Raw genomic sequence first — 22,786 nt, forward strand, 5'->3', positions numbered from 1 at the left:
GTATGTTTTTGTTTTTTATAATCGCGTATTTTCACGTTTTATGTTCTTATCTTAAAATATATATTATAATAAAGCCGCTCTAATGAGAGTTAATTGTTTCTTGGTTAACAAAAGCTATTAATTATCAAATATTTTTAATTGTTTATATTATATTTATTTTCATTTACGCGACGTCATACTGTACGCGTACGAAATACGACTCGATTCGATGCTGTTACATAACATAGCATGTGCCATGTCATGCGGTATCAGAAGTAACGAGTAACGATACGAAAGTAACGAGTACTAATTGTTATAGTAACGAATACATACGGGTACACGTTTTTTCGTTACTTTTACACCTCTAGTGGAATCGTAGGTTTGTTTGACTCGAGGTCTCTCGTGCTCCTCGGGAGTTGAAAGAGTTGGGAGCAAGTTGACCTGAGGGCAAAAAGAGTCGGTAACTTTTAATACACGAAGAAAACGCGATTTGTTGTAAAACAATGATGGCGGAAAATATAGCAGACATCGTGAGAAATTTGTTTGGAAATGGAAGATTCATCTGAAGATGAAGTAGCTATTGATTTACCATATATTGGACTACAAATTATGAGAGAGCTTGATAAAGGTAAAAAAAAATATATAATTATTGCTTTTTGACTTTAAACCGCCTGTGGTATGCATAAGCTAACCTGTACTAGGAAACTATTGCAAATCTTTTGATTGTTAAATAAAGGACGCCGAATAAGTTATATTGTAATGTTTTTCCGCTTCAATGTCGTCATCTATTAAAATATTACCGTCATCACCAAATGTAGCTTGATAACATATTGACTCCATCGTCAAAGTCGCGCCAAAACAAACAGCAGACGACTTGCCCTCGAAACTCTTCCTCGAGAGGAGGAGCATCGAGAGCATGACCTGAGTGACCTGAGAGCAACTTGCCCCCGCGAGTAAAACGACCATCCGCCATACTGCTTCCGGAAAAGGGCGCCCCGAGAGTTGACAGGTCAAAAAGAGACCTCGAGTCAAACAAACCTCGTGATTCCACCAAAAAAGGAGATGGCGGGATAATTCCGACAGTGTTAAGGATAGGGCCTCAGAACTGAGGGTTGTCCTTTAACTGATTTATTTCGCGGTACTGGGTTATGTTAGATATACATAGTGTTCTGCAGACGCAGGGGCGTATTCACGAGTCCGAAAAAGATAGTGAATCGTGTCCTTTGTTTCCCGTCACATACATTTTCGACATGAAGGCATCTCCAATAGCCGTTTGGGGTGGAACGATCTTTGCCCCCCCCCCCCCCCCCTTCACAGCGAAAGGGTGGCTAATCTAACACAAGGCTGGCGTCTGGCAAATCTTACAAGGACCACCTTCTAACTGGAAATGTCCTCCTAGACTCCACAAGACATTACAACATACATAGAAGAATTTCCTGTGTATATGAAATATTTGTAATTCTGCCAAAAATTCTTAATTTCCTAAGAAATAAATAATTCCTGTAAACAAGCCTTTTTGTTTTTACAGAACTGTTTTGATAGTTGGACAAACATAGTGTCGTCCCTCCAGCCCTGTCTCCCGGTCCCCGACGAAGCTCACCCTGTGAAAGTCGTTTTGCCCGGGTAGCTCCAGCCGGAGAGTGGCGAGTTCAGGCCTAACGTGGCCGGGACAGGAATATGCAGGTTCAGGGGAAGGAATTAAGGAGAGGTTGGGGACGTTGACGAAGGCGGTGGAAAAAGACGTCTCACTCAGATCTGTCGTCGTTCGGGGTCTCGGGCTAGAGTCCCGGTACGGCTCCTAGCGGGAATGGCTGTTGTCGATGTAGTGTTTCCGGATGGGCGCCAGACTAGCTCTGTTTCTAGTCGATGGGTGGGTCGTGGGGTCGATTGCCCCTGCGTGGCCCACTAGGACCGTCGGCGGTGTTGCGTGGGATGTGAGGAATTCCCTACTTGGTGGTGTTTGGGAGTCGTATGGCTAATTGATTAGGCGCTGAAGTAATGCAACAAATGACGTGCGTCGTTTATTCATGCGACTGTGGGTTTGGTGTAATTCCGTTAATTACACACCACGTCGTACAGAGGGTGACGTCACACAATACATAAGTTACACAATTACACAAAGTTATTCTTTAAAGTTACGTAATGAAGGCGTGGCACAAGTTTACTGAAATTTTGCATGGTGGCGCGTCGCACAAGTTTACTCAAGGATGTTCCAGGTTCAAGGCGTCGCACAAAATTACTAAAATGTTACGTATTAGCGTAGCACTAGGCGGTTCTGAGCCTGGTTACACAAAAGAGGGGTGAGGGCGATTGGAGGCGGCCAATCCCGTATATCAATGTCTCGAGGCGGTGTTCGCATCCACTGTAGTGGAGCGCGGACCGCAGCTAAATTCGTCCAAGTTTTGGAGGCGGCCCGTGTCGTATACTGAAAACTACCCCGCAGACCAAGTGTGGTGAGGGGGTTTTAAAATTTATGCGGCCGGATTAAGTCCTGGACCGAAAATTTGGACCGGGTATGCATGGAGAGATTAATAAAAAGAGGTTTCGAGGAAGTGACTATAATTAACAGAAGTGAGATCAATGCAGACAATGGATGATGTCTCTCCGTGGGACGTGCGTCCGCCCCGGTCCACGAATCGCGCTGTACTCATGAGTAATGTCATGGCGTCCGGCCAAGGCTCGGTGTCCCTCGCGCCAGGGTTGACCTCATTACGTTATTTTCCAATTTGACCAGTTCACAAGAGATTTTAAGGGCGCTAAATTCCTACATTAATTATTAAGTCTAAATTAACATTACTCGTCCCTTCTACAATTTAGAGTTAGTATGTTTACGAATTATGTTCTTTAAATTATACGTCACACCAGAGACTGTTCGTCTCTTGCCGGACTGCTCCGGTGGGGGGGTAATAACGAAACACAAGGGGTTAATAATTATGTCACATGGATTACTTAACTAATCTAGGAAGAAGGCCGCCAGGGGAACACTCACACACGTATCGACACATTTACACACGTGAGTGCCCGGGCACTCATACGTCGCACTTTCATTAAGCGAACGTTTAATTTATACATAATATTGTTTATATTCTGTGTGGTCGACTGTAATGTCGGTCTGTTTATTATGGGGCCGGGTTCTACCTTGTCTGCTGGTGGCTCGCCTGACTCAGGTGGGCCATGGCTAGGGGCGCGTTCCGTTAGCGGGGCCGAATACTGGCGGTTGCAGGTCGGGCTTTAGGGTGGCCTTCGGTCGGACGACGTCAGATCTGAAGGCGATATTTATTGATAGCAAGCTTTCCTCACAAACATAATCGCGGCCTGGCCTACCACGACAAGAGACTGAAGTTTCCTCCACGCCGCGACCCGGACTCCCTGATTATAAACAGAAAACAATCGCGGTGTAGTAGGGTAGCCGATGACTTCTCTGTGGTACAAGAAGCTAATCGCGATAGCTCGACCGTGCGTGAACGTTCTCGAGACGAGTGTTTGCTTATAGAGCGGAGCCACGCAGGTCTGCTCCGCGCGGCAGCTAGACAGCGACTGCGCTCTCTGCCCACCGCTACGCATGGGTGGCGGACGGCGGGGGGGGGGGGGGGGGAAGCCGGCGCAGAAGACATGTTCGCGACAGGCCAGGCGGCGGGTCTTACAAACTAATTACACAAACACTGAATAACAATATAAGATTAATTACAAAATACAAATACAATGTTAATTATGAAATAAGCATACATGAGTTAAAATGATACAATATTTACACTAAACGTAGCCGTCCATGAGCTATCCTTATAATCATGACGTAGGGCACACGCGGGTGCATCCCTGGCCTTTTCACTGCACTGCACTGCACCAGTGGGGAAGGTGTCTCCCTTAGGCACACGACGGTGGACAGGTACGGCCTCTACATCTATGAGGGCACGACGACTGTCATCAATAGTAATATGAGTTTTTATCATGAAGTTAGGAATTACCAGGTGATGGAATGCTATGGCATAGGTAAGTCACTTTTTAACCTTGCCATTGCTGCATTGCAAAAGTCCAAAACATTGCAGAAATGGTTCTTGTCCATGTCTGATGATTTTTAGTAAGTATGCATTAGAATCGCCTCATAAAAAACTTTCACTTTGATGTCGACCCAAGTGTTTACCTAGCTTCCGCAGTCCGTTATAACACACCAACGACTTCTACTGCCCTGTGTGGCGAGTGCGCCATATGGTGCAGTGCAGTGTGGCTATGGCAGGGGGCAAAAGACCCGCGCATCAGGGGGCCAACGGCCGAAGAGGAATTTCCTTTGAGAAGACTCGGAGGTTGTGTAAATAATTGTATTGATGTCCCTTGGCCCTATGTCCCTTGGTCCCTGTCGAAGAATGCTCTGAGAACTCGTCCAATTGATTGCGTAGCTCTAGCCGGAGAGTAGTGAGTTCAGGCCTACGTGGCCGGGACCGGAATAAGTAGGACAGGGAAAGGTTGCGGTGGAAATTGGAGGTACTGGTGAAGGCGGTAGGAAAAAGTACGTCTTGTCCGTTTCCGTGAGCGGGTTTTATTTGCTGAAGCCCTATTACAGCCTGGCCGACACGTTGCGAGACGAACGGTTTTCCCTCGCCGTGACCCGGACTCCTGAATTACAAAAATAGTGAGGAAGCGATCTTGTAAGACGGCTGCAGGCAGCCCTGTGACGTATTCAGCTACTCGTGAAACTCGACTGTACGTGATGTGTACTTCTAGCGGAGCGGAGCGAAGCACATCTGCCCTGCGCGGCAGCTAGTCAGCGACTGACACTCCGCCCGCCCGCGCGCACCACTGCACGCGGACCGTGGAGGAGGGGAAGGGGAAGTAGGCCGGCGCGGGAGAATACGAGTTCGTGTCGGGCCAGGCCGCAGATCTACACATTAATACAGGCACTGCAATCATATTATATACATAAATTATAAATACAAAATACAAATGAATTACACAATAAAATACAAAATATAATACAAATATGTGGCTGTCCGTGAGCGGTCCAGAGCGCACGCGGGTGCGTCCCTGATCGAAAAACACTACACCACTGCACTGTGTTGCACCAAGGGGACAAGTACCTTCCTTAGGCACATGTCGGTGGACAGGTACGGCCTCTACATCTAGGAGGGCACGACGAATGTGGTCAGTATTAATTAATAATTGTTATAGTTTTGTAAATATTCTTTGTTAATTCCTTTTTATAGTGTATTTATTAATATTGAATCATTGTTCACTGGGCGACTGCATCACTGTCTCCCGCCTGCGACACGTCAGGGGTGGCGCGGAATGCGAGGGAGGGACAGCCTGGTACCGTCAACTTTAATAAAAATAAAAGAATTTTAAAATTATTCCCCATTGTAAATACTACCCTTCAGACAATGTTTTGGGCTTTTAATCAATATGGCGTTACAATTAGCTTTAAAAAAATGTTTTACTCATTTAATATGTAATGATGCATACATGATAACTCCCTTGATTTATAACTTTAACGCAAAGGTTCGTCCACCATGATAATTTTCTAACCGTTCTATTAAACGTGTAAACAATGTTATAGCCTTTCATGTTGAGCTATTATAATTGCTTGCTGCGCAGCTATTGTCCAATCTTTGTTTGCTTGTACCGCGTATGTTTTTATCTTTGGTGAATATTGTAAATCGAATGTTTATTGTCAATGGAAGATTTCGTTTGTGAATTTGGAATTTGGCTGCTGTTTTTGATGATGATTTTAAATTAAGTCACTATAAATGCTGTTTTAGAATCGTAAGTTATTTTCAAATCATCCTATAAAAATTTAAATGGTTTTTTATTTGTTGGTTATGTTAGAAAAATTTGAAATTCTTTAATTGCTGGTAACACGTAGAGTACCTATAGAATTGTATGTGTTATAATAAACTTTGTGTTTGTTGGTATTTTTTTAATGTAACATATTAAATGCAGTGGACAATTTGTAATTGCTCTGGTTACTGTTTACTTAAAAATATTGTCTTGAAACAACATTATAGTATTTCCGGAATTATCTACAGTAGCGGCTTCTGGGAAATAAGGCATTTTATTGTAATTAAGTAGAAGGTTGGTTTATGTATGTCAGTTGGTTCCTTAAATGTTATCCAATTTGCATCAAAGTTTCATAATTCATATTTTCTAAATATAAATTTTGGTTATGGTACAGTTTCACATCACAAACACAATTACTTGCTTACTTTGATTAATATAATTTTTTAAATACAATTTTATGCATTTTGTAGTACGGGTAAAATGTTCCTTACCGTGTATACAGTTTACATCATGCTGCAGAGTAGTCAATTGTCCATTCAAACAATGAAGTAGTGGACTTAAGTGCCAGAGGGTCTCCAAAAACTACACAGACATTTGTTGAAGGTTGCACTCTGACTGTTCAAGCGCCGAGTTAAAGGGGCACTCAGGGATCTCGTGGAAGAGTAAAATAAGTTGATGGAGATAATAAGGTTGAAAGTGGGGTGAGAAGTAGCCATGGCCGTGAAAGTGGGATTGCATGGCGAACTAAGGAACTATTGATGGCTCAGACATATAGTTGTCAAAAGTGCCGGTATTAAGGTGCCTAGAGCTCGGAAATAGGCATAGGGCAGATTGAAGGAGTCCATGAAATGACTTAAAAGAGAGTGGGGGATCCTAGAGTGGTGGACATCCTGAGAGGTGGCGCTCCATAGTGGTGTAATTAAGGACTACAAGGGGCCTTAGTTTAGGTCTTAAAGTGACCCAACAGGTCTCGCATAGATATCATCCAATTCCTGATGGAGGAAAGGGTTGGGAGTTGACTAGATGGCTAGCAGCACTAGGGCCTGGGTAGAGAAGAGGGAATTCTGGCTACAAAAGTGCCTGAAGTTGCTGTAGAGGGGAAGGAGGGAAGAAACAGCGGGAGTGGTGAGAACTATGCAGCGATCAGTGTGACACATCATCTCAAAACACAGAGCCATATCGGTTGTGTGTGCTCAGAGGAGCAGGAACTACAGACAAATACAAACCAAAGGTGCAACATGCAGCCATGATAGCTAATCATGGTTGTGACTGCACCAGAGCCGAGACATGCTCGAGAGGGCATGTGGTGTGCAAGATATAACGTCTGTACGTAACCATAGGCATAGGTTATATTGAAGCGCTGTTAGCACAGCATGGGAAATAAATGCAGGCAGTTGGCTGCTGGTTGACAGGGTAAGGAAGAAAACTTTCAGGCTGTAGGCCCGGCTAAATTAAAATGAAAGATCTTTAAAAATATTTAAATGCAATAAAAAAAAATATAGTTTAAAATTAACAAATCCCAAAATATTAACACATTAAAAAATAGGGAAATTTTTGTGCCAGAAAATGAACCAATGAATTATATTTCAGCTTAGTTGTTTTAAAGATTTTTACTTTGCTGTTTGGTACTACGTTCCATTTATGTTTGTGAAAACTTAAAGTGCAAATACAGTTGAGTCTTGCTTATCCAACATAAATGTGTGTGCAGAACACTAAATAAATAAAAATCTTGGATAATAGACTATTGCATGTCAAAACACCTTATAATTTTATACATAACGAACCTTGTAATCATATTTTACAACAAAGCAAAAAAAAAAATGAGAAAGCGTATGGGTTAAAGGGGCAGTTATGGGATAGCATTACTTGCCTAGTTGCTGTACGTGTGTAATTGATCTTGTTACTTTCCCTATATGCAATTTGGATTTCTCTATCCGTATAATTGCTTCTTAACTAATTAGCTGCAGTAGAGTTAGGAGCAATATAAAATAAACTACGCTCACAATTGCAACTTGCAGTTCTCGTTGCCAATTTATGCTTCTTTTTTTTAATGGTGGAACATCAAATAATATGGAATTTCAGATAAGTAAAAGTCATATAAATGAGAATTCTATAAATATGTAGACAGAAACAATCATTTAATTATATTTTTAAAATATTTTCTCACACTACTTTAAAAAATTTTTTTGTACATGTGTGACATTTATTAATTAAGATGACTAAAATAGCTTTATAGTAAAGTGGATTAAACACAATAAATGACTCCCAAAACACCAATAGCACACAAGTCATAAATCAAATTATTTTTCTGTAGTTTTTATTCCTTTCCTGTGATTCCTGAGACCCTAGAATATTGAGGGTCATTCCATGCTAGATTATCCAGCCAAGATACACATTGTCCACCCCACCATGCCAGATTTGGATGAAATTGGTACATGGTATCTTCAGACAAATATAAGAACCCATATTTTTCATTTTTGGAATATTGGCTCTAGTTTGGAATTTAAAGCCCTTCAAAGTTTCCCTCTGTTTGGTGGAATTTTTTAAATCCGCAACCAAAAATTGAATGACACATCTTGCTCCAGCTTACATTTGTAATAACAGTTATTAATGCAGAATCGTGGAATTCACCATACTTATACAGAATTTTACATAGATTTAAAATATCACACGTAAAATGTAATTAAATGGCCAGAAGTAAATGCATTTTATGTTGGAAGTGGAAAAAATAATTACCTACCAAAAATGGTAAATTATAGTTAAGTAATCCTATTATAATTTCTTTTTATTAATCTTTACAGTGTCAGGCTTGGTACCGTTAGAAAGAGCACAAAATTTTCTACAAAATGGTGCAATAAAATTAGTGGATATTTACCTTCCTTAAAAAGAAATTTCTTCGTGAAAGAAGTGGTTAAGATGAATATAAATCAGTTTTAAGTTTACAAAATAAAATTGTACATGTAAAAGCAATTATGTAGTAAAATTTTTATTGCAAAAATATTTTAAATAATGATTTAACCTTGTTGTAAATTCACACTTATATATGAAAAATACAAATGAAAAGGAGAAGAAAATGTGTGAAGAAAAGTTATGGTTTGATTACTGTTTGGGCACTCAATCAGTTTTCATAATATTGCATCTTCTTGCTTAAATGTAGATGTAATTTATTGCATCATCTAAGATGCTATTTTTCTGTCCACTTCAACAAGATGTCTGGGATTATTTTATCTAATGACTGTTAATTTTTGAGTGTTGACATGTAGCTGGTTTTATTTATTTTTGATAATTAATTTGCTTTGTATTTTCTGACTGAAGTAGCTAATACGGACAGTTTTTTTAACAATCTACAATAGCTACTACCAGTTTATATGAAAAGTGTAATGTAGGTCATTTTATTAATTCTGTGTATCATATAAATACATACACAGACAAGAAGATAATTCTTAATATTGATGGACTTCCTAATGAAGAAAAATAAATTATGCTTTGGTGGATAGATGGATTCACACTACATTCAAATTCAAGTAGCCTATATGTTCACATCACTTTGCATCACTTATTAAATATGAAGGGGAAGCTTTTAAAAAATGTTGTGACCCAGCAAAGAAACACAAAAAGTTTATAAAAAGTGGCATAAGACCTATATCTCTTCAAATGGCCGAAAATGTGAAAAGGAAAGCTGGTGTTGTGTTAGTTCCTGAGCAAAAGCTGTGTTCCAAATTTATGATGAAGTTATTTCAAGAACAAGAGTTTGAAAATTCACAGAATAATTCTAACGAAGAGGAAGGTCCAGACCCTCACAGGCTTACACCTACGAAGGAAGACCGTATTGGCGCTACATCATTTGAAAAGGAAGATTTGAATTTAAGCATGAGTACTCTTGATGTATCACCCTTAAAACTTAAAAGACTCAAAGTGTTAAAAATTAGTGTATGGTAAAAGAAAGATAGCTGAAGTCAAAAGTAAAGTGAAGTCAAAAGTAGCAGCAGTTTTGAGGCTACCAGAAGATGAATTGCAGTCTGAAGGAAGTACTGATGAAGACTTACCTGAAGAGTTAGTTATTAAGAGGAATGCAAATGACTTAAATTTTCTGATTAGTCAGATAAAAGTAAAATTGAAAAGTAAATAAAAGTAAAATTAAAATCCATAATGGAGAAGTTACACATTTTATCAGTTGCACCTAATTTATGGTCACAAAAGAAAATTTCAACAGAATTCAATGTTTCTGAGTACATAGCAAGAAAATCACGCCAGTCTGTGCAAGGTCGAAAAATTTCTGCTGAAGTTGTTGAAAAAGTTACCAATTTTTATTAAGCAGATGAAAACAGCAGACTAATGCCAGATGCCAAACATAAGGTTAGTGTACACAAAAATGTTTATAAACAAGTCCCTAATACTCTGCAATCTTAAGGAACTACACACAGCATTCAGAGAGGAATTTTCTTGTGATAAAGTAGGATTTTTCTAGATTCAATGAGCTGCGGCTGAAATGGTGTTTCACAGTTCGTCACACGTCACAGTGTCACATTCGGTCTGTGTTTGCTCAATACACCAGAATCCAATCCTTCTTTTAAGTGCTATGAATTTAGAAAAATCAAAGCTAAAGGACCTTATGCGCCACATTTTTGTTGCTACTTTTGGCATTAACATGATTACGTTAAATATGAATCATTTTCAACAAAAATATTTTACCTGAAATTTTGAAAGTGGTAATATTTATTTTTTAAGTAAATTACGTGCCAGTTTCTTATCTCACACAGTTTTCTGTATTCAGAGATATATTTAACTTTGATGTCATTTCAAATCCTTTACTCTCCATTAGACCATTAGAGAGAATATTTTTAAAAATAGAAGAAAAAATGTGTGCATATTTTGTATAATGTTGATTATGCAAATTTTCACAATCCCATTTAATTTGAATGCATAAAATAAAATCTTTCCTTTTTTAATGTTATACAATCTAGTGGTTAGGTCAGTTAAAATAAAAGTACTATCTGTAGTTCTTACTGATGTCTAACACTTAGCCAAACATTTTAAAAACTATTCATTTAAGTTCTGAATAAAGTAAATATTTATTTCCAATTATATTTTTCATAAATTTATTCAAATGATAAAATATTTACCCTGAACAACTTTATTATCGATAAGTACAAAATATTATGCATGGAATATATCCCTCTATGTCAACACAACCTATGTTTGAACGATCAAAACAAGTTTAAGAAAATTAATAATTATAACAAGTAACATGTCTATGTAAAAACTTAGCCTCTTTTAACGCAGAATTGGTCTCTTCTTTTGTGTGCGTTCACCCATTTAATACATTGATCTTCATTCTTTGGAAAGGAGGAATATTTTATTTCAGAATCTTTAATCTTTTTGTAGTGATTGTGGCATCGATCTGTACACTGTACAATTTTTCATTTTAACTAAGTATAGCACACTTGATTATGCACCAACAATAACAAAGGCTCTTGTGAGACGTAAATGAAATGGACAGCACTTGGTAAAAGAGCTCTGGCTACAACCAAGGTGACATAGCAAGGGAGTGCGTGAAGGGGAAACCTACGCACAGTTTCACCTTTTCTTCTTTCTGCCATGGGTGGAGCCTATAACTGTAGTCCCCAAAATCAGCAAAGATTGTAGGGTTTGGTGCAGATGTCTTGTGAATAGTTTCCCCCTAGACTCAGTGTGGTGTTTTTTTTAAAGTAGCGGGTATAATCTCTTATGGCTTCCTAAAAGACTAGGGTTTCTTGTTTTATTGCATCAATGTATAGGTGTGTATGATCAGGTGTTGCATTCCTGGTTTTTTTTGAAGCTGATTGATGCTGTGTGTTATTACAGATTGACATATTTTTTTATCAGATTTTTTTTTTTTTTTTTTTTTTTTAAATAATTACTAATTTAATGTTAATGGATGTTTACAATAAATGGTGTATGGTTGAAAAGAGCTCATACTATGCTTTGTTTGTTTCTAATAAACATGAAATGTACTAGCTGCAGTACCCGGCGTTGCCCGGAGCTTTATTGTCTGCGAGTTAAAGCAAACTGGATAGCGCTATATGACAGTGTGTTGGACATAGAGAAATGTCACACAATTACTGTTTGTATGTTTATGATCTATGATTTTTTGTTTATCCATGGTGATCTGTTATTTATTATTTATTATTAATTATAAATTATTAAGACCATTAATCGAAATAAAAACTATCCTATCTCTCAAGTTGGAAAAAATTACACATAAATGCCAATTTTCATCGAAATCAGTTGACTTGGTGAAGAGTTCACTGGAAACAAACATCAGGACACTGGATTTTTATATATATATATATATATATATATATATATATATATATATATATATATATATATATATATTAAGATAATACTAGAATATTTCCAAGGTTGGAGTAGAGGCATCACATAAGATTATACTACTGTAATACTTGTCCTGCACATCACGTGGTATGCAGTTGCTTGACAGCATGCTGTGTTTTGAAATTGCTATTGGACAATAAACTGTATTTTCATGAGTCACAAGTGTGAGACTGGGGAAGAGTGAGAATAAAGTGGCTAGGTAGAAATTTGGACATGTGCTTTCTGCATGTTGGCAGGGACTATGTGACTTAGCCAAAGTGGCGGAAAAAAACCCATGCCATATTAGAATTGTATTGCTTCCACTTTTTTTCTTTTGCTCATTTATTGAAAGGAATATAAATATTCTAAATGTGTCATGGAAGTCACAAAATTTTAATTTCGTGCAGTTTTTTTTTTGGTAACATGATTTTTTTTATTATGCAACACTTCATTTTAGTCTCACATTAAATACAAATATATCTCTGGGGATAATGTGCAAATTAAATTATCTGAAACAGTTTTAGTGTTCTAACACAAATATCCATATGTTCCTGCAAACAGTGTTTATATTTATTATGGTTAATTCAGCTAATTTTACATAAAAATTAATATATGATTTAAAGAATATGTAAGAAACTTTTACTCAAAGGTCCTGAAAAAGTTCTGAAATTGTTTTAGTAGGTACTTGTAGACTTCCTGTAATAGTCAATTTTGTCAAAAATATTATTCTTCAGGATATTTAATGTTATTATTTTAACTTGCTTAGAATGGTTCAGACCTAATTACAGTGAGCACTCTTTCATCCGGCATTCTTTGGTGTGGTAGAGTCTGCAGTCTGGCTCCGATCAAGCCGTTCACGTTTCAGTTTTTGGGGGGAATCTAGTTGTTTGAAATCCTATCAAAAAATGGAGGAAAAAGCATGTAAATTGATTAAACACATTAATTGTAAGGTTTATATTATCGTATGTACCAGTAAGTAAAAAAGAAAAAAGAAAAAAAAGAATGGAAAAATTAATTTATTTAAAAACTGCAGTTGCTGTGGTTTAACATGACTCTGGTAACACTACACGTGTCGCCACTGGCCTAGAAGGCAGCTCTGTGCATGACATCGCAACATGATGCGCTTCCTTGTGTTACACTTGGTCCTCTCTTCCCCTGCCAGTAGAGATGATCTGACTTATCTCACTTATTTCTCCATAACTGTACTAGGCGTGCTCAAAATTCATTGCAGTGTACATGAAGTTGGTTAGGCACAGCTCAGTTTACACTTGAGAATGTGTTTTTTGCTCTTTTGCCGTATGATTTTATTCCTAAATTGGTATTACTAAAAAAATTTATTTGTATCTCTATCAAATATTCTTCAACTTTATTGTGAAATGGAAAATAATCATTACAAACATTGCTAAACTCATGTTTTATTAGGTGATGAAAATTTGATTTTTTTTTCTGATATCTAGACATAAATTGTTTTATGTTTTAATAGTGAAACTTTTTATCTTTCTCCAATGAGCTATTGAAAATTTACTTTGTATTGGCTTCTTGCTAAATGTTTCATATTATTTCTTGCTTTTATTTGGTCACAATCAAAGGTCACATTTGTCATTATTAGGTGTTTTTTTTTAGTCAGGTGACATCTTCCTTCTAAAATATATTTTTTTTAATAAACAAGTTTATTTAAAAGTTTCCATTAGTATCCTATGAAAATGTACTTTGTACATTTATTTCACTAAAACTTAATTGCCATTTGTTGCTTATGCTTAGTTTTTTGCGATAATAATGGTATACTTTTTGTTTGGGAGACATGTGAAAAAAATTATAATTTTAATAACATTTTCATTAATTTTCTTGCAACAGGCTACTGAAACTAGACTTTGCATTGGCCACTTGGTAAAAGTTTGGTACAACTCTGTGTTTATGCTTTCTTTGGCAAAGAAAGACATACGTGTACAAACCTAACGTATGAATAAATTTTCAGTAGTATTGTATTTAAATATATTAATGTTCCAATAATAAACTGTCAAAAATTTCTATAGTAAACCACTTAATCATAACAAATATTGCAACATTGTGTGATTACATGCATTTATTAGGCTTATATATCACATTCACATTAACTTTCCCATTAAAACAACATTAAAGTCAGATTAGCCAGCATGGCCATGGCCCCGAATGTGGTGCCATGTTTTTACTGTCCTTTTTGCAGTACTTAATTGGATGTTATCAAGTTACAAAGCATGTTTTCATATTGCAAATCAGGTTTCTCGTTCAAGAGAAAATTCTCAATAAATATTGACTCAGTTTGGTCTAGTTTCATGATGGCAGGTTTTGGATCCAAGCAAGAGACATTTAGATTGGAAGTTGTAAAATTTTCAGTGGTGAGGTTTTGTAATCATCTTTACCTTGCAGGTGTCTGGTGAAATGGTTTAATAATTTATCAAATGGGTATATGTATTATCAGCTTACGATAAATGCTCAGTAGTGCTATATACAAGCTGATATTAGATGAGCATGGGACTTTCATGTTTATCTACTAAAGTAAGAAATATTTTGCATGTGATGGTGTTTGAATCAATATTATATTTGTGTATTTCAAGTGGTGTCTAGGACAAAATTAAAGGAAAATTGTTCTACATATGTTTTAGAGTTAGTGATAATTCTTTAGTAAGTGTTTTTATTTGCTTGTCATGTTTAAGCTCTATGGATTATGTACAGTAATTAGTTTGTTGCTGAATATGTGTGTAATGTGCTTATTACCAACAGGTTTTTCTAGCTGCATCAAATAATTACCATTTATGTTTCAGACATCTGCTTTCAGTTGTTAAGGAATCTTGTTTATATTGTCTTTAAATTCCAGGATTTTCTTTTTTTTTTTTTAACAGGTTGGACTCCAATTTGTGAGCAACAAACATGCAATACAGGACGAGAATCGTGACATTCTCTAATGTGTTTACTGAAATATTTTTTTTTAATTTTTTTGTGTAATTAAGGCACTAGAACTACTATCGATCTTGCTAGAAGGAGAAAATGGAACTATCCATTTTACAGACTTTTGTTAGTAGCTTGAAGAGTTGCAGTTTTAAACTTTTTTTTTTTCTTTTTTTTTCATAGTGGTATTGTCAGAACAACTGGCAGTATATGAAGCAGTCGGGGCAGCTATTTTATGAACTCTAGAAGACATATCACACTCACGATGGATCAACCCGATGACCGGACCACAAACCTCATCGTCAACTATTTGCCCCAGAGCATGACTGAAAAAGAGCTGTTCAACATGTTTGTAACGATCGGCCCCGTCGAGAGTTGTAGAGTGATGAAGGACTTTAAGACCGGCTACAGTTTCGGATTTGGATTCGTCAACTTCACCAAAGCAGAAGATGCAGCCCGAGCTATCAAAACCCTCAACGGTTTAGAGATACAGAACAAGCGCCTGAAAGTCTCCTATGCCAGACCATCAGGAGATGAAATCAAGGGCACCAACGTGTATATTACCAACTTGCCCCGCAACATAAACGAGAATTATCTAGATGGTCTTTTCGGTAGCTTCGGTAACATTGTACAGAGGAACCTGCTGAAGGACAAGGTGACGGGAATGCCGAGGGGAGTGGCGTTCGTCAGGTACAACCTGCGCCAGGAAGCCCAAGATGCCATAAACGCACTGAACGGCACGATCCCGGAAAACGGCAAGGAGCCGCTGGTGGTGAAGATAGCGGAGGAGCACGGGAAGCAGAAGGCGGCGTACTATGCCGGCTGGCAAGCAGGCTTGAGTCAGAGCCGGGGGGGCTCCAGTTCTTCTTCTAGAGGCAGAGGAAGTGCACTGCTTGTCCTTCAGGGCACCGGGAGCAACTTCTCTCGTGGGGGCTACTCGGGCAGTCGTGGGTACAGCAATGGCTCCGTGTACTCCGGCGTGATGCGGGCCGACAAGTCCCACAATCGCTACCACCCCATTGGACTCGGGGGTGGCTACAACATGTACAACTGGAACTAGTTGTACCACTTAGTGTTTCTTTTAGAGTAACTCAGACTTCCAGACCTTGTTTCAGTTTTATTTGACTAGCCACTAAAGCACACTTACTTGTTTATTTTTGTAATTGAATGTATTGTCCCTACGTAAAGTATATGTACGAGATGTACAGTTTAGTTGTGCGTGTGTATAAAAGGTTAATATTTAAAATATTTATGTTTATAAATATAAGAACTATAGATTTTGTAATGTAAGATAGGTTCTGATTTGAGTAGCTATATGTAGAAAAGCCATTTTGTTTTCTGCGTCATTGGAAATTCTTTAAGATTATTGTAATATAAGATGTTTTGGTGTAATTGAATAATATTAGTAAAATTTTATTTATTTTGAAAATTCTACTAGAAATAATTACAGCTAGTAAATATTCTGATATTCTTCGGATAGCACTTATAAAGTTATAAATTATTGTTTGACTTAGTATGTAATGTTTGTTTTTGAGGTAGTTAGTATAGTGTTTAAAAATATGTAATGACATTGTTTTAGTTGCAGCATGTGAAAATTAGAATTTTTTTAGCTCATGATAAAAAAATATTTTCCATGATAATAACTACAAAATATATTTTCATGGTAATTTTGTTTTTTGTTTATTACCTCATGTAATAATATTTATTAATGTAGGCTGCTGGTATCTATGCTTAACAGATGATCAAGTGGATGTGGTAGTATAAAAACAAACTCTTTGGCAAAGTTCCCTACGTGTAGATAGAAATTATTGTTGTTGCACATTTTTTATGTCTTACAATATAACATGCAGCAAAGTTCTCTTAGTTTTATTAAATTTCCATAATATTACATCTCAGAATTTTTAGTTTGAAAGGATGTTTTTTTTTGTTTCATATTGCTGTATTTAATAAAGACCTAAAATTATCTTAAATCCAATTCTTACTGTTTTCTAATGGTCTGAATATCATTCTATGTTAATGTTTCTGTAATTCAGTTTTTATAAATCTGCAAAAATTTTATTCATTTACTGATTGTGGTAGTTTTGGAAAAATATTCAATGTATTAAATGCCTTTCTGGCCATTACAACTGTTACATATTTTATTTGATCCTGCATATGTTAGTTTTTCTGAAAACTTTACCTTTTTTTGTTTAAATTGGGTGTTTTTTGTTTATCGTCATTATTATATTCATGAAATTTTGTAATAATTACTATAGTGATCTTAATAGTAATAATAATTTTACTTTTAGGTACCTACTAGTGAGTTAAAGCTAATAGCATTGATAAGTTATGACACGCAGGGAAAATTAAAATAGCTGGAATGGCTTCTACTTGGCGTGGAAAGAAACTGTGTATTTATAATAAACCATTGCTAGTGTAGCTCAGCATTATCTTTTGACGACCTTCAGGATGCGGTAAATATTTAAAACTCTGATTCAAACCATCTTTAGGTAACTAAGAGGTTATCTTATATTTTGTCACAGCGGTGGCTAATATTTAAACACTAATCACTCTATCAATCTGGATAGTATACAGTCTCAAATTTTACTTGATAAAATATTGCAATTAACACACACAATTTTTACAACTTATGCCTGCCAGAAAAAAAATTCTTAAATTAAAAAAAAAAGTGTACTATATGCAGTAGAACATTGCTAAATATAAGATTCCTGCTTTTACCCATAATTTTTCTTCTTCACAGCTTATATAACTAAAAAGATGAACTCTAGAAGCCTGATCAACAGGGTTTGGTATACATGGGTAAAACTGTGTCCTCTGCCAGATTAAATGAAGCAGTAGAGAAGTTTCTAGTACTTGCAGCAACAATTATGGGGGCACACCCTCTGTCGGTTTACTAGAATAGGGAATGGCAGATTTTGAGTAGTCACGTAAAATAACAACTCATTCAGCAAATGATATTTGAACATTGACTCTGTCAAGAGAGAACAAGCAAAAGCAAGTGCCAGTTGTATCACGAGGTAGGTGCACAGTATCCCAAAGTTAACATTTGAGGGTCTTAAAAGAGGAGTATGTATATACATACAAGATTTGTTGTTCTAGTTAATGAACTATAGGGTTGCAAAAGTGTCAGTAAATACCTGCAGTTTATAATAAGTAGACAGGTCTAAACTGTAGTAGTTTATTTTTAAAATGAGTTAAATGAGTAAATAGAGATTTTGGTATGTTTTCATGGGTCTATTTTTAGATGAAAATGTTCATCCTTGTCTCCTTGTAAATAGATTCATTACCAGTAAAGCAAACACATTTAGTTTAACATAGCAATAGTAAACTGTGTTGTGTTATATAAACACTCACCGAAATATTCGCTGATGTGCTGGCTTTTTCAGCAAGTTTTATTCGTCTTCCCCTCTGTAAGCTGGGGAAGAGTTGGTGTGTGTAGAGAGGGAATTCTGTTTTGGGACAACTCTTGATGAGGACTTTCTAAATAGTTTGCTGTATTTTGAGTGATATGATTATTGTAGTGGAGAGGTTGGTGGCCTTGCGGGGGTCGGCTAGTTGGTGTTTGTGAAGTTGTTCAATTGAGTGTGTTGATATCAGGTTCGGGAGTGGAAGGACACAAGGAATATGTTGAACAGCAGGCAAAACACTAACAGCATGACAGGAAGGACACAATAATTATCAACTATTCATACATTACCATTGCATAAGTCAGAATGGGAGTAACTAGGCTACGAATTGTCTTAACATAAGGCATCTGATAAGAAAATGTTTTTGATCACAGGATGATGAGAGATCATTTAAGGCTGTTACAGATTATAGTTGTATTTCAGGAGTGCAGATTCTTATAAACAAAATAATGATAGGTAAAAACACAAAAACCATCTTGAATTGGCAATGTAACTTTTTTTAGTAACAAATCATAACGTATTATTGTAACAGCAGGTATATGCCACACATGAAGACACAAATTCTGGTTAATGATGAAATCAGCATAATTTTTTAACACTGAATTCAGCACAGAAAAAAGCTTAAGATGTTCCTGCATAATACGTTTTCCCACCTATTATGTACACAAAATTATTCACTTCATAACTTTTGTCCTTTTGTAAACTTCACTTCATAACTTTTATCCTTTTTATATTTTTGTTAATTCTTCCCATTTAAAACATAGATGCTTCCCACATATATGTAATGTTCAGTGTTGTAAAAAATTTGTTGAGTGCTGTAGTAAAAACTTTTATGTGATGGATGTAATGGTGAACATTTTAATTTACGTGTTGTGTCTGTGATTTTTGTTTTTGGCTGGACTTCATTTTTTTTAAACACGTTATTTAGGTGTGTAATCTGCATGCTTTTTATTAGGGGTGATTTCAAGGTTATGAAACATATACATTTTTAGTGTTGTAAAAAAAACAGTGGCTAATGTCCTTTCCAATAAGTGATGGACCCAGTTAAACAAAGATAATAATTGAAGGAAAACTGAAAATAATATTAGAAGTTTGATGTGAATCCTTTGGTACTGAGAGTGACTATATTATTATGTTTGGGTACATTAATTCCTGTATAGAGTGCATGCACGTAGTCAAATATTAATATCGAAAGAGAGTGGGCTATCAATTATAGTTTTCTTGGCACCAGACAGAGCAGCGTGCTGCAAGTAGTCAGCGAGCTATTTTACGAGTGTGTCTACAATAGTTATGGGTAGAGATGATACAAACCAATACTTTACGATAACAGTCTAAACTGTGATTGTCCTTTTGAACATCTGTGAATTTTTTCTATGACCCAATCACAGTCCAAGCACTAGTTTTTGCTCTAACGGTGTAAGTAATAATTGGGTAAATGTGACGTTACTTAACTAATGTGAGTCATTTCAAAACATGTGCAGATAAAGACACCATTTAATGAATTGATAGCAACTAATATACGAGGGTTATTTTTTTTCAACCTCCGATCGGCTGTAATAAAAAAACGGGAATGAATTGGGAAATTATTTTAATGTCAAAAGAAACGTACATCTTTACTCTATTTTTCCACATAATCACCGTGCAGATTGAGGCATTTGTCGTACCGATGCACCAGCTTTCCAATACCCTCTGCATAAAATGATGTCTCCTGCCTATTCAGCCACCTTTTTACAGTGCTCTGCAGTTCATCATTGGTGTTGAAGCGTTGTCCTCCAAGCCACTTTTTCAACGTGGGGAAAAAGTGATAGTCACTCGGTGCCAAATCCGGACTGTAAGGAGGGTGATCAAACACAACTGAGGTGTGAGATGGCCGCTCCACATGGTTGGTGGAAGGGGGTAAACACTACGAGACGTGTCGATTCGTGTACGAGCGATTAGGGTATCGGTTAATGGGCATGCAATGGAGAAATGAAACTGTAATCACACTGCAGGGCACTGTTAAAACGTGGCTGTATAGGCAGGAGGCATCATTTTATGCAGAGGGTATTGGAAAGCTGGTGCATCGGTACGACAAATGCCTCGATCTGCACGGTGATTATGTGGAAAAATAGAGTAAAGATGTACGTTTCTTTTGACATTAAAATAATTTCCCAATTCATTCCCGTTTTTTTATTACAGCTGATCGGAGGTTGAAAAAAAAAATAACCCTCGTAGTTAAAGAATACTGCAAAAAGAAAGTTTGTTACAAAAAATTTTTTTTGTTAAATTTGCAAGTAAATGTGCTTTATCTGTTTTAGAAAATCACTATCATAAAGCTATAATATGTTCTACTAGTATTAAAAATAAATGGTGCCCAGAAAAATCATTATTTTGTCAAAACATTAATCATATAAGATGTAAACATTGTGTTCTTCTTTTCTATGACATCAATTATTATAGCTGTATAATGCTAAAGAATTTCCCCAGAAAAGATGTTATAATCATAAGTTACAAATAAAAAACTTTTTCACACCGTAAGCCGGTGTGCATTGACTACGCTTCGAAGGTCGGCCTAGAGACCAAAAGTTTGCATTTTTTTTGCTGTGGGAAGAGGAGCTGCACTCTAATGGCCAGTCAAGTTTAGTTCTTCTATAAAGCGATTCAATGTATTCTCAAAGTAAAAAAAAAAAAAATGCAGCCAAGACAGTAAAAGTAAAGGTGTTCAGCTATTGGTTGTTTGGGAACAATCACAGTTTCACAGGAACTGAAGCTGTGATGCTATTGATGGTTTGGGAAAATTCACAGTTAAGTGAAAGTGCTCCTGTCATTGGTGGTATATCAACTAGAGCATTAGTCAAGCGATCACTTGATTTCTGTGACAAAATCACAGAATTATAGTTTCAAGGCATCCAAAGCTGCCTGCATTTCTATTGGTGGTTTGAGAGCAGTCACAATTTACTGAAAGCTTCTCTGTCATTGGTGGGTTGGGAGCAACACAGTTTCCTATTAGCGATAAGTCACATCGCACACAAAACTGCAACACTTGATATTGCTACTTTAATTACAGATGCTGCATGCGATGAATTGCAGACTGTGACTGATTTTTTGATATCTGCGATTAAATCACAATTTATGATTTTATGACCCATGGCCATCGTTGGTTATGGGTATAGGGGTAGGTGCGTTAAGTTAGTTCTATCTCACATTCTGGTCGTGGTTTTCGTTGTCATTATGTTTATTTACTAGTAATGTGGTGTCAAATAAGTGGGATTAACTGCAAAATTCAATGTGTAAATTTTCTTTCGGAAACCTTTTCTAACCAACCTCAATTTGTATTTTTTTTGTTGTTGTTTTGTAGGTGTACGTCATATTTAACATAAATTTCTTGTTTCAAGATGTTATTTTGGACATATGCCATGCTAATTACACTGTCATAAGAAACCTCAATTAATGTGCATTATTGAGGTTTCTTATGGCATACTACTAATTAGCAATGACATGTGTCAAAAAAAAAATCTTAAATCAATGTTTCCCATTGAAAGAACCGGTCGAAGAATTAATTTATTTGCATCTTATAACAAACTACTAAGGAGAACAATTTTTCCTTTACCTACCCAAGAAGTTTTTTTCACCTAAAATGCTTTTTGAAGACAGTCCCTTGAAAAAGTCTTTAATTAAGATTTTAATGTAATCACATGTTTTAATTTTAACAAGAGAATGATACTTTCAATAACAGAACAGTAATAATTTAACGTGTAACTGTTTAAACTTGTATACTAGTAATGCAGATAGAGTTGATATCCAGGGGTTCTAGCGAGAGTGAATCGTTGGTGTGAGGACATACAGACTCGACACTAAGGCTTTCGCTCGGGGTGTGGCGTCCGCTACATGGGGTACTAGACTTGCTTCCCCTCTATCATCACTTTCACAAAGACCTGGCCCGCTCATGGCACATGGTATGCCGTGGAATGTAATCATTGTGGGCCATATGGCGTCTCACGTACTCTGTCCGAATACGCACACCCTCCTAGCCGGTAATCAACACGTTTTCCAGCAAACTGTTCAAGCAGCCATGCAAACAACACCAAGGACGTGACTCGGCGCATTGGGCTGGAGAATAGACTATGGACTGTGTCAAGGTAATGAAGTAAAAATAAAAATGTGAATTAGTCTAGCATACCACGTGACAAAACAGTGACTTGATGTAAGTTTTTGGACATACGCCATTGCTAAGAACTTTTTCTGTTGAAGAAAAACTAATAAATAAAATAAATAAATAAAAATAAAAATACTCAAAAAAAAAAAAGATACAAAAAACACACAAAATTAAGCAAACAATTGCTGTTGTCAACAAGGATATGAACACCACA

The 22,786-nt window shown here is 36.6% G+C and overlaps 1 protein-coding gene across 2 annotated transcripts; it reads left to right on the forward strand.

Annotated features, from left to right (window-relative positions):
- Positions 1 to 5,594: 5,594 nt before the first annotated feature.
- Positions 5,595 to 17,156, forward strand: LOC134533897 (protein sex-lethal-like). Of its 2 annotated transcripts, none has more exons than XM_063371680.1 (2): positions 5,595 to 5,733; positions 15,214 to 17,156. In XM_063371680.1, the coding sequence occupies exon 2, from the start codon at positions 15,266 to 15,268 to the stop codon at positions 16,088 to 16,090; it is 825 nt and encodes a 274-aa protein (XP_063227750.1). In that variant the 5' UTR covers positions 5,595 to 5,733; positions 15,214 to 15,265; the 3' UTR covers positions 16,091 to 17,156. The 2 variants fall into 2 exon arrangements, with proteins under 2 accessions (XP_063227750.1, XP_063227749.1); XM_063371679.1 differs by having other exon boundaries at positions 5,596 to 5,733; positions 14,985 to 17,156.
- The last annotated feature ends 5,630 nt before the right edge of the window (positions 17,157 to 22,786 follow it).

The sequence above is a fragment of the Bacillus rossius genome, chromosome 7 (genome assembly GCF_032445375.1).
Source record: "Bacillus rossius redtenbacheri isolate Brsri chromosome 7, Brsri_v3, whole genome shotgun sequence".
Taxonomy (NCBI): domain Eukaryota; kingdom Metazoa; phylum Arthropoda; class Insecta; order Phasmatodea; family Bacillidae; genus Bacillus; species Bacillus rossius.

Excerpts from the sequence above, each read along its gene's own strand:
- LOC134533897 (XM_063371680.1), top strand. The coding sequence starts at position 15,266 with ATGAACTCTAGAAGACATATCACACTCACGATGGATCAACCCGATGAC.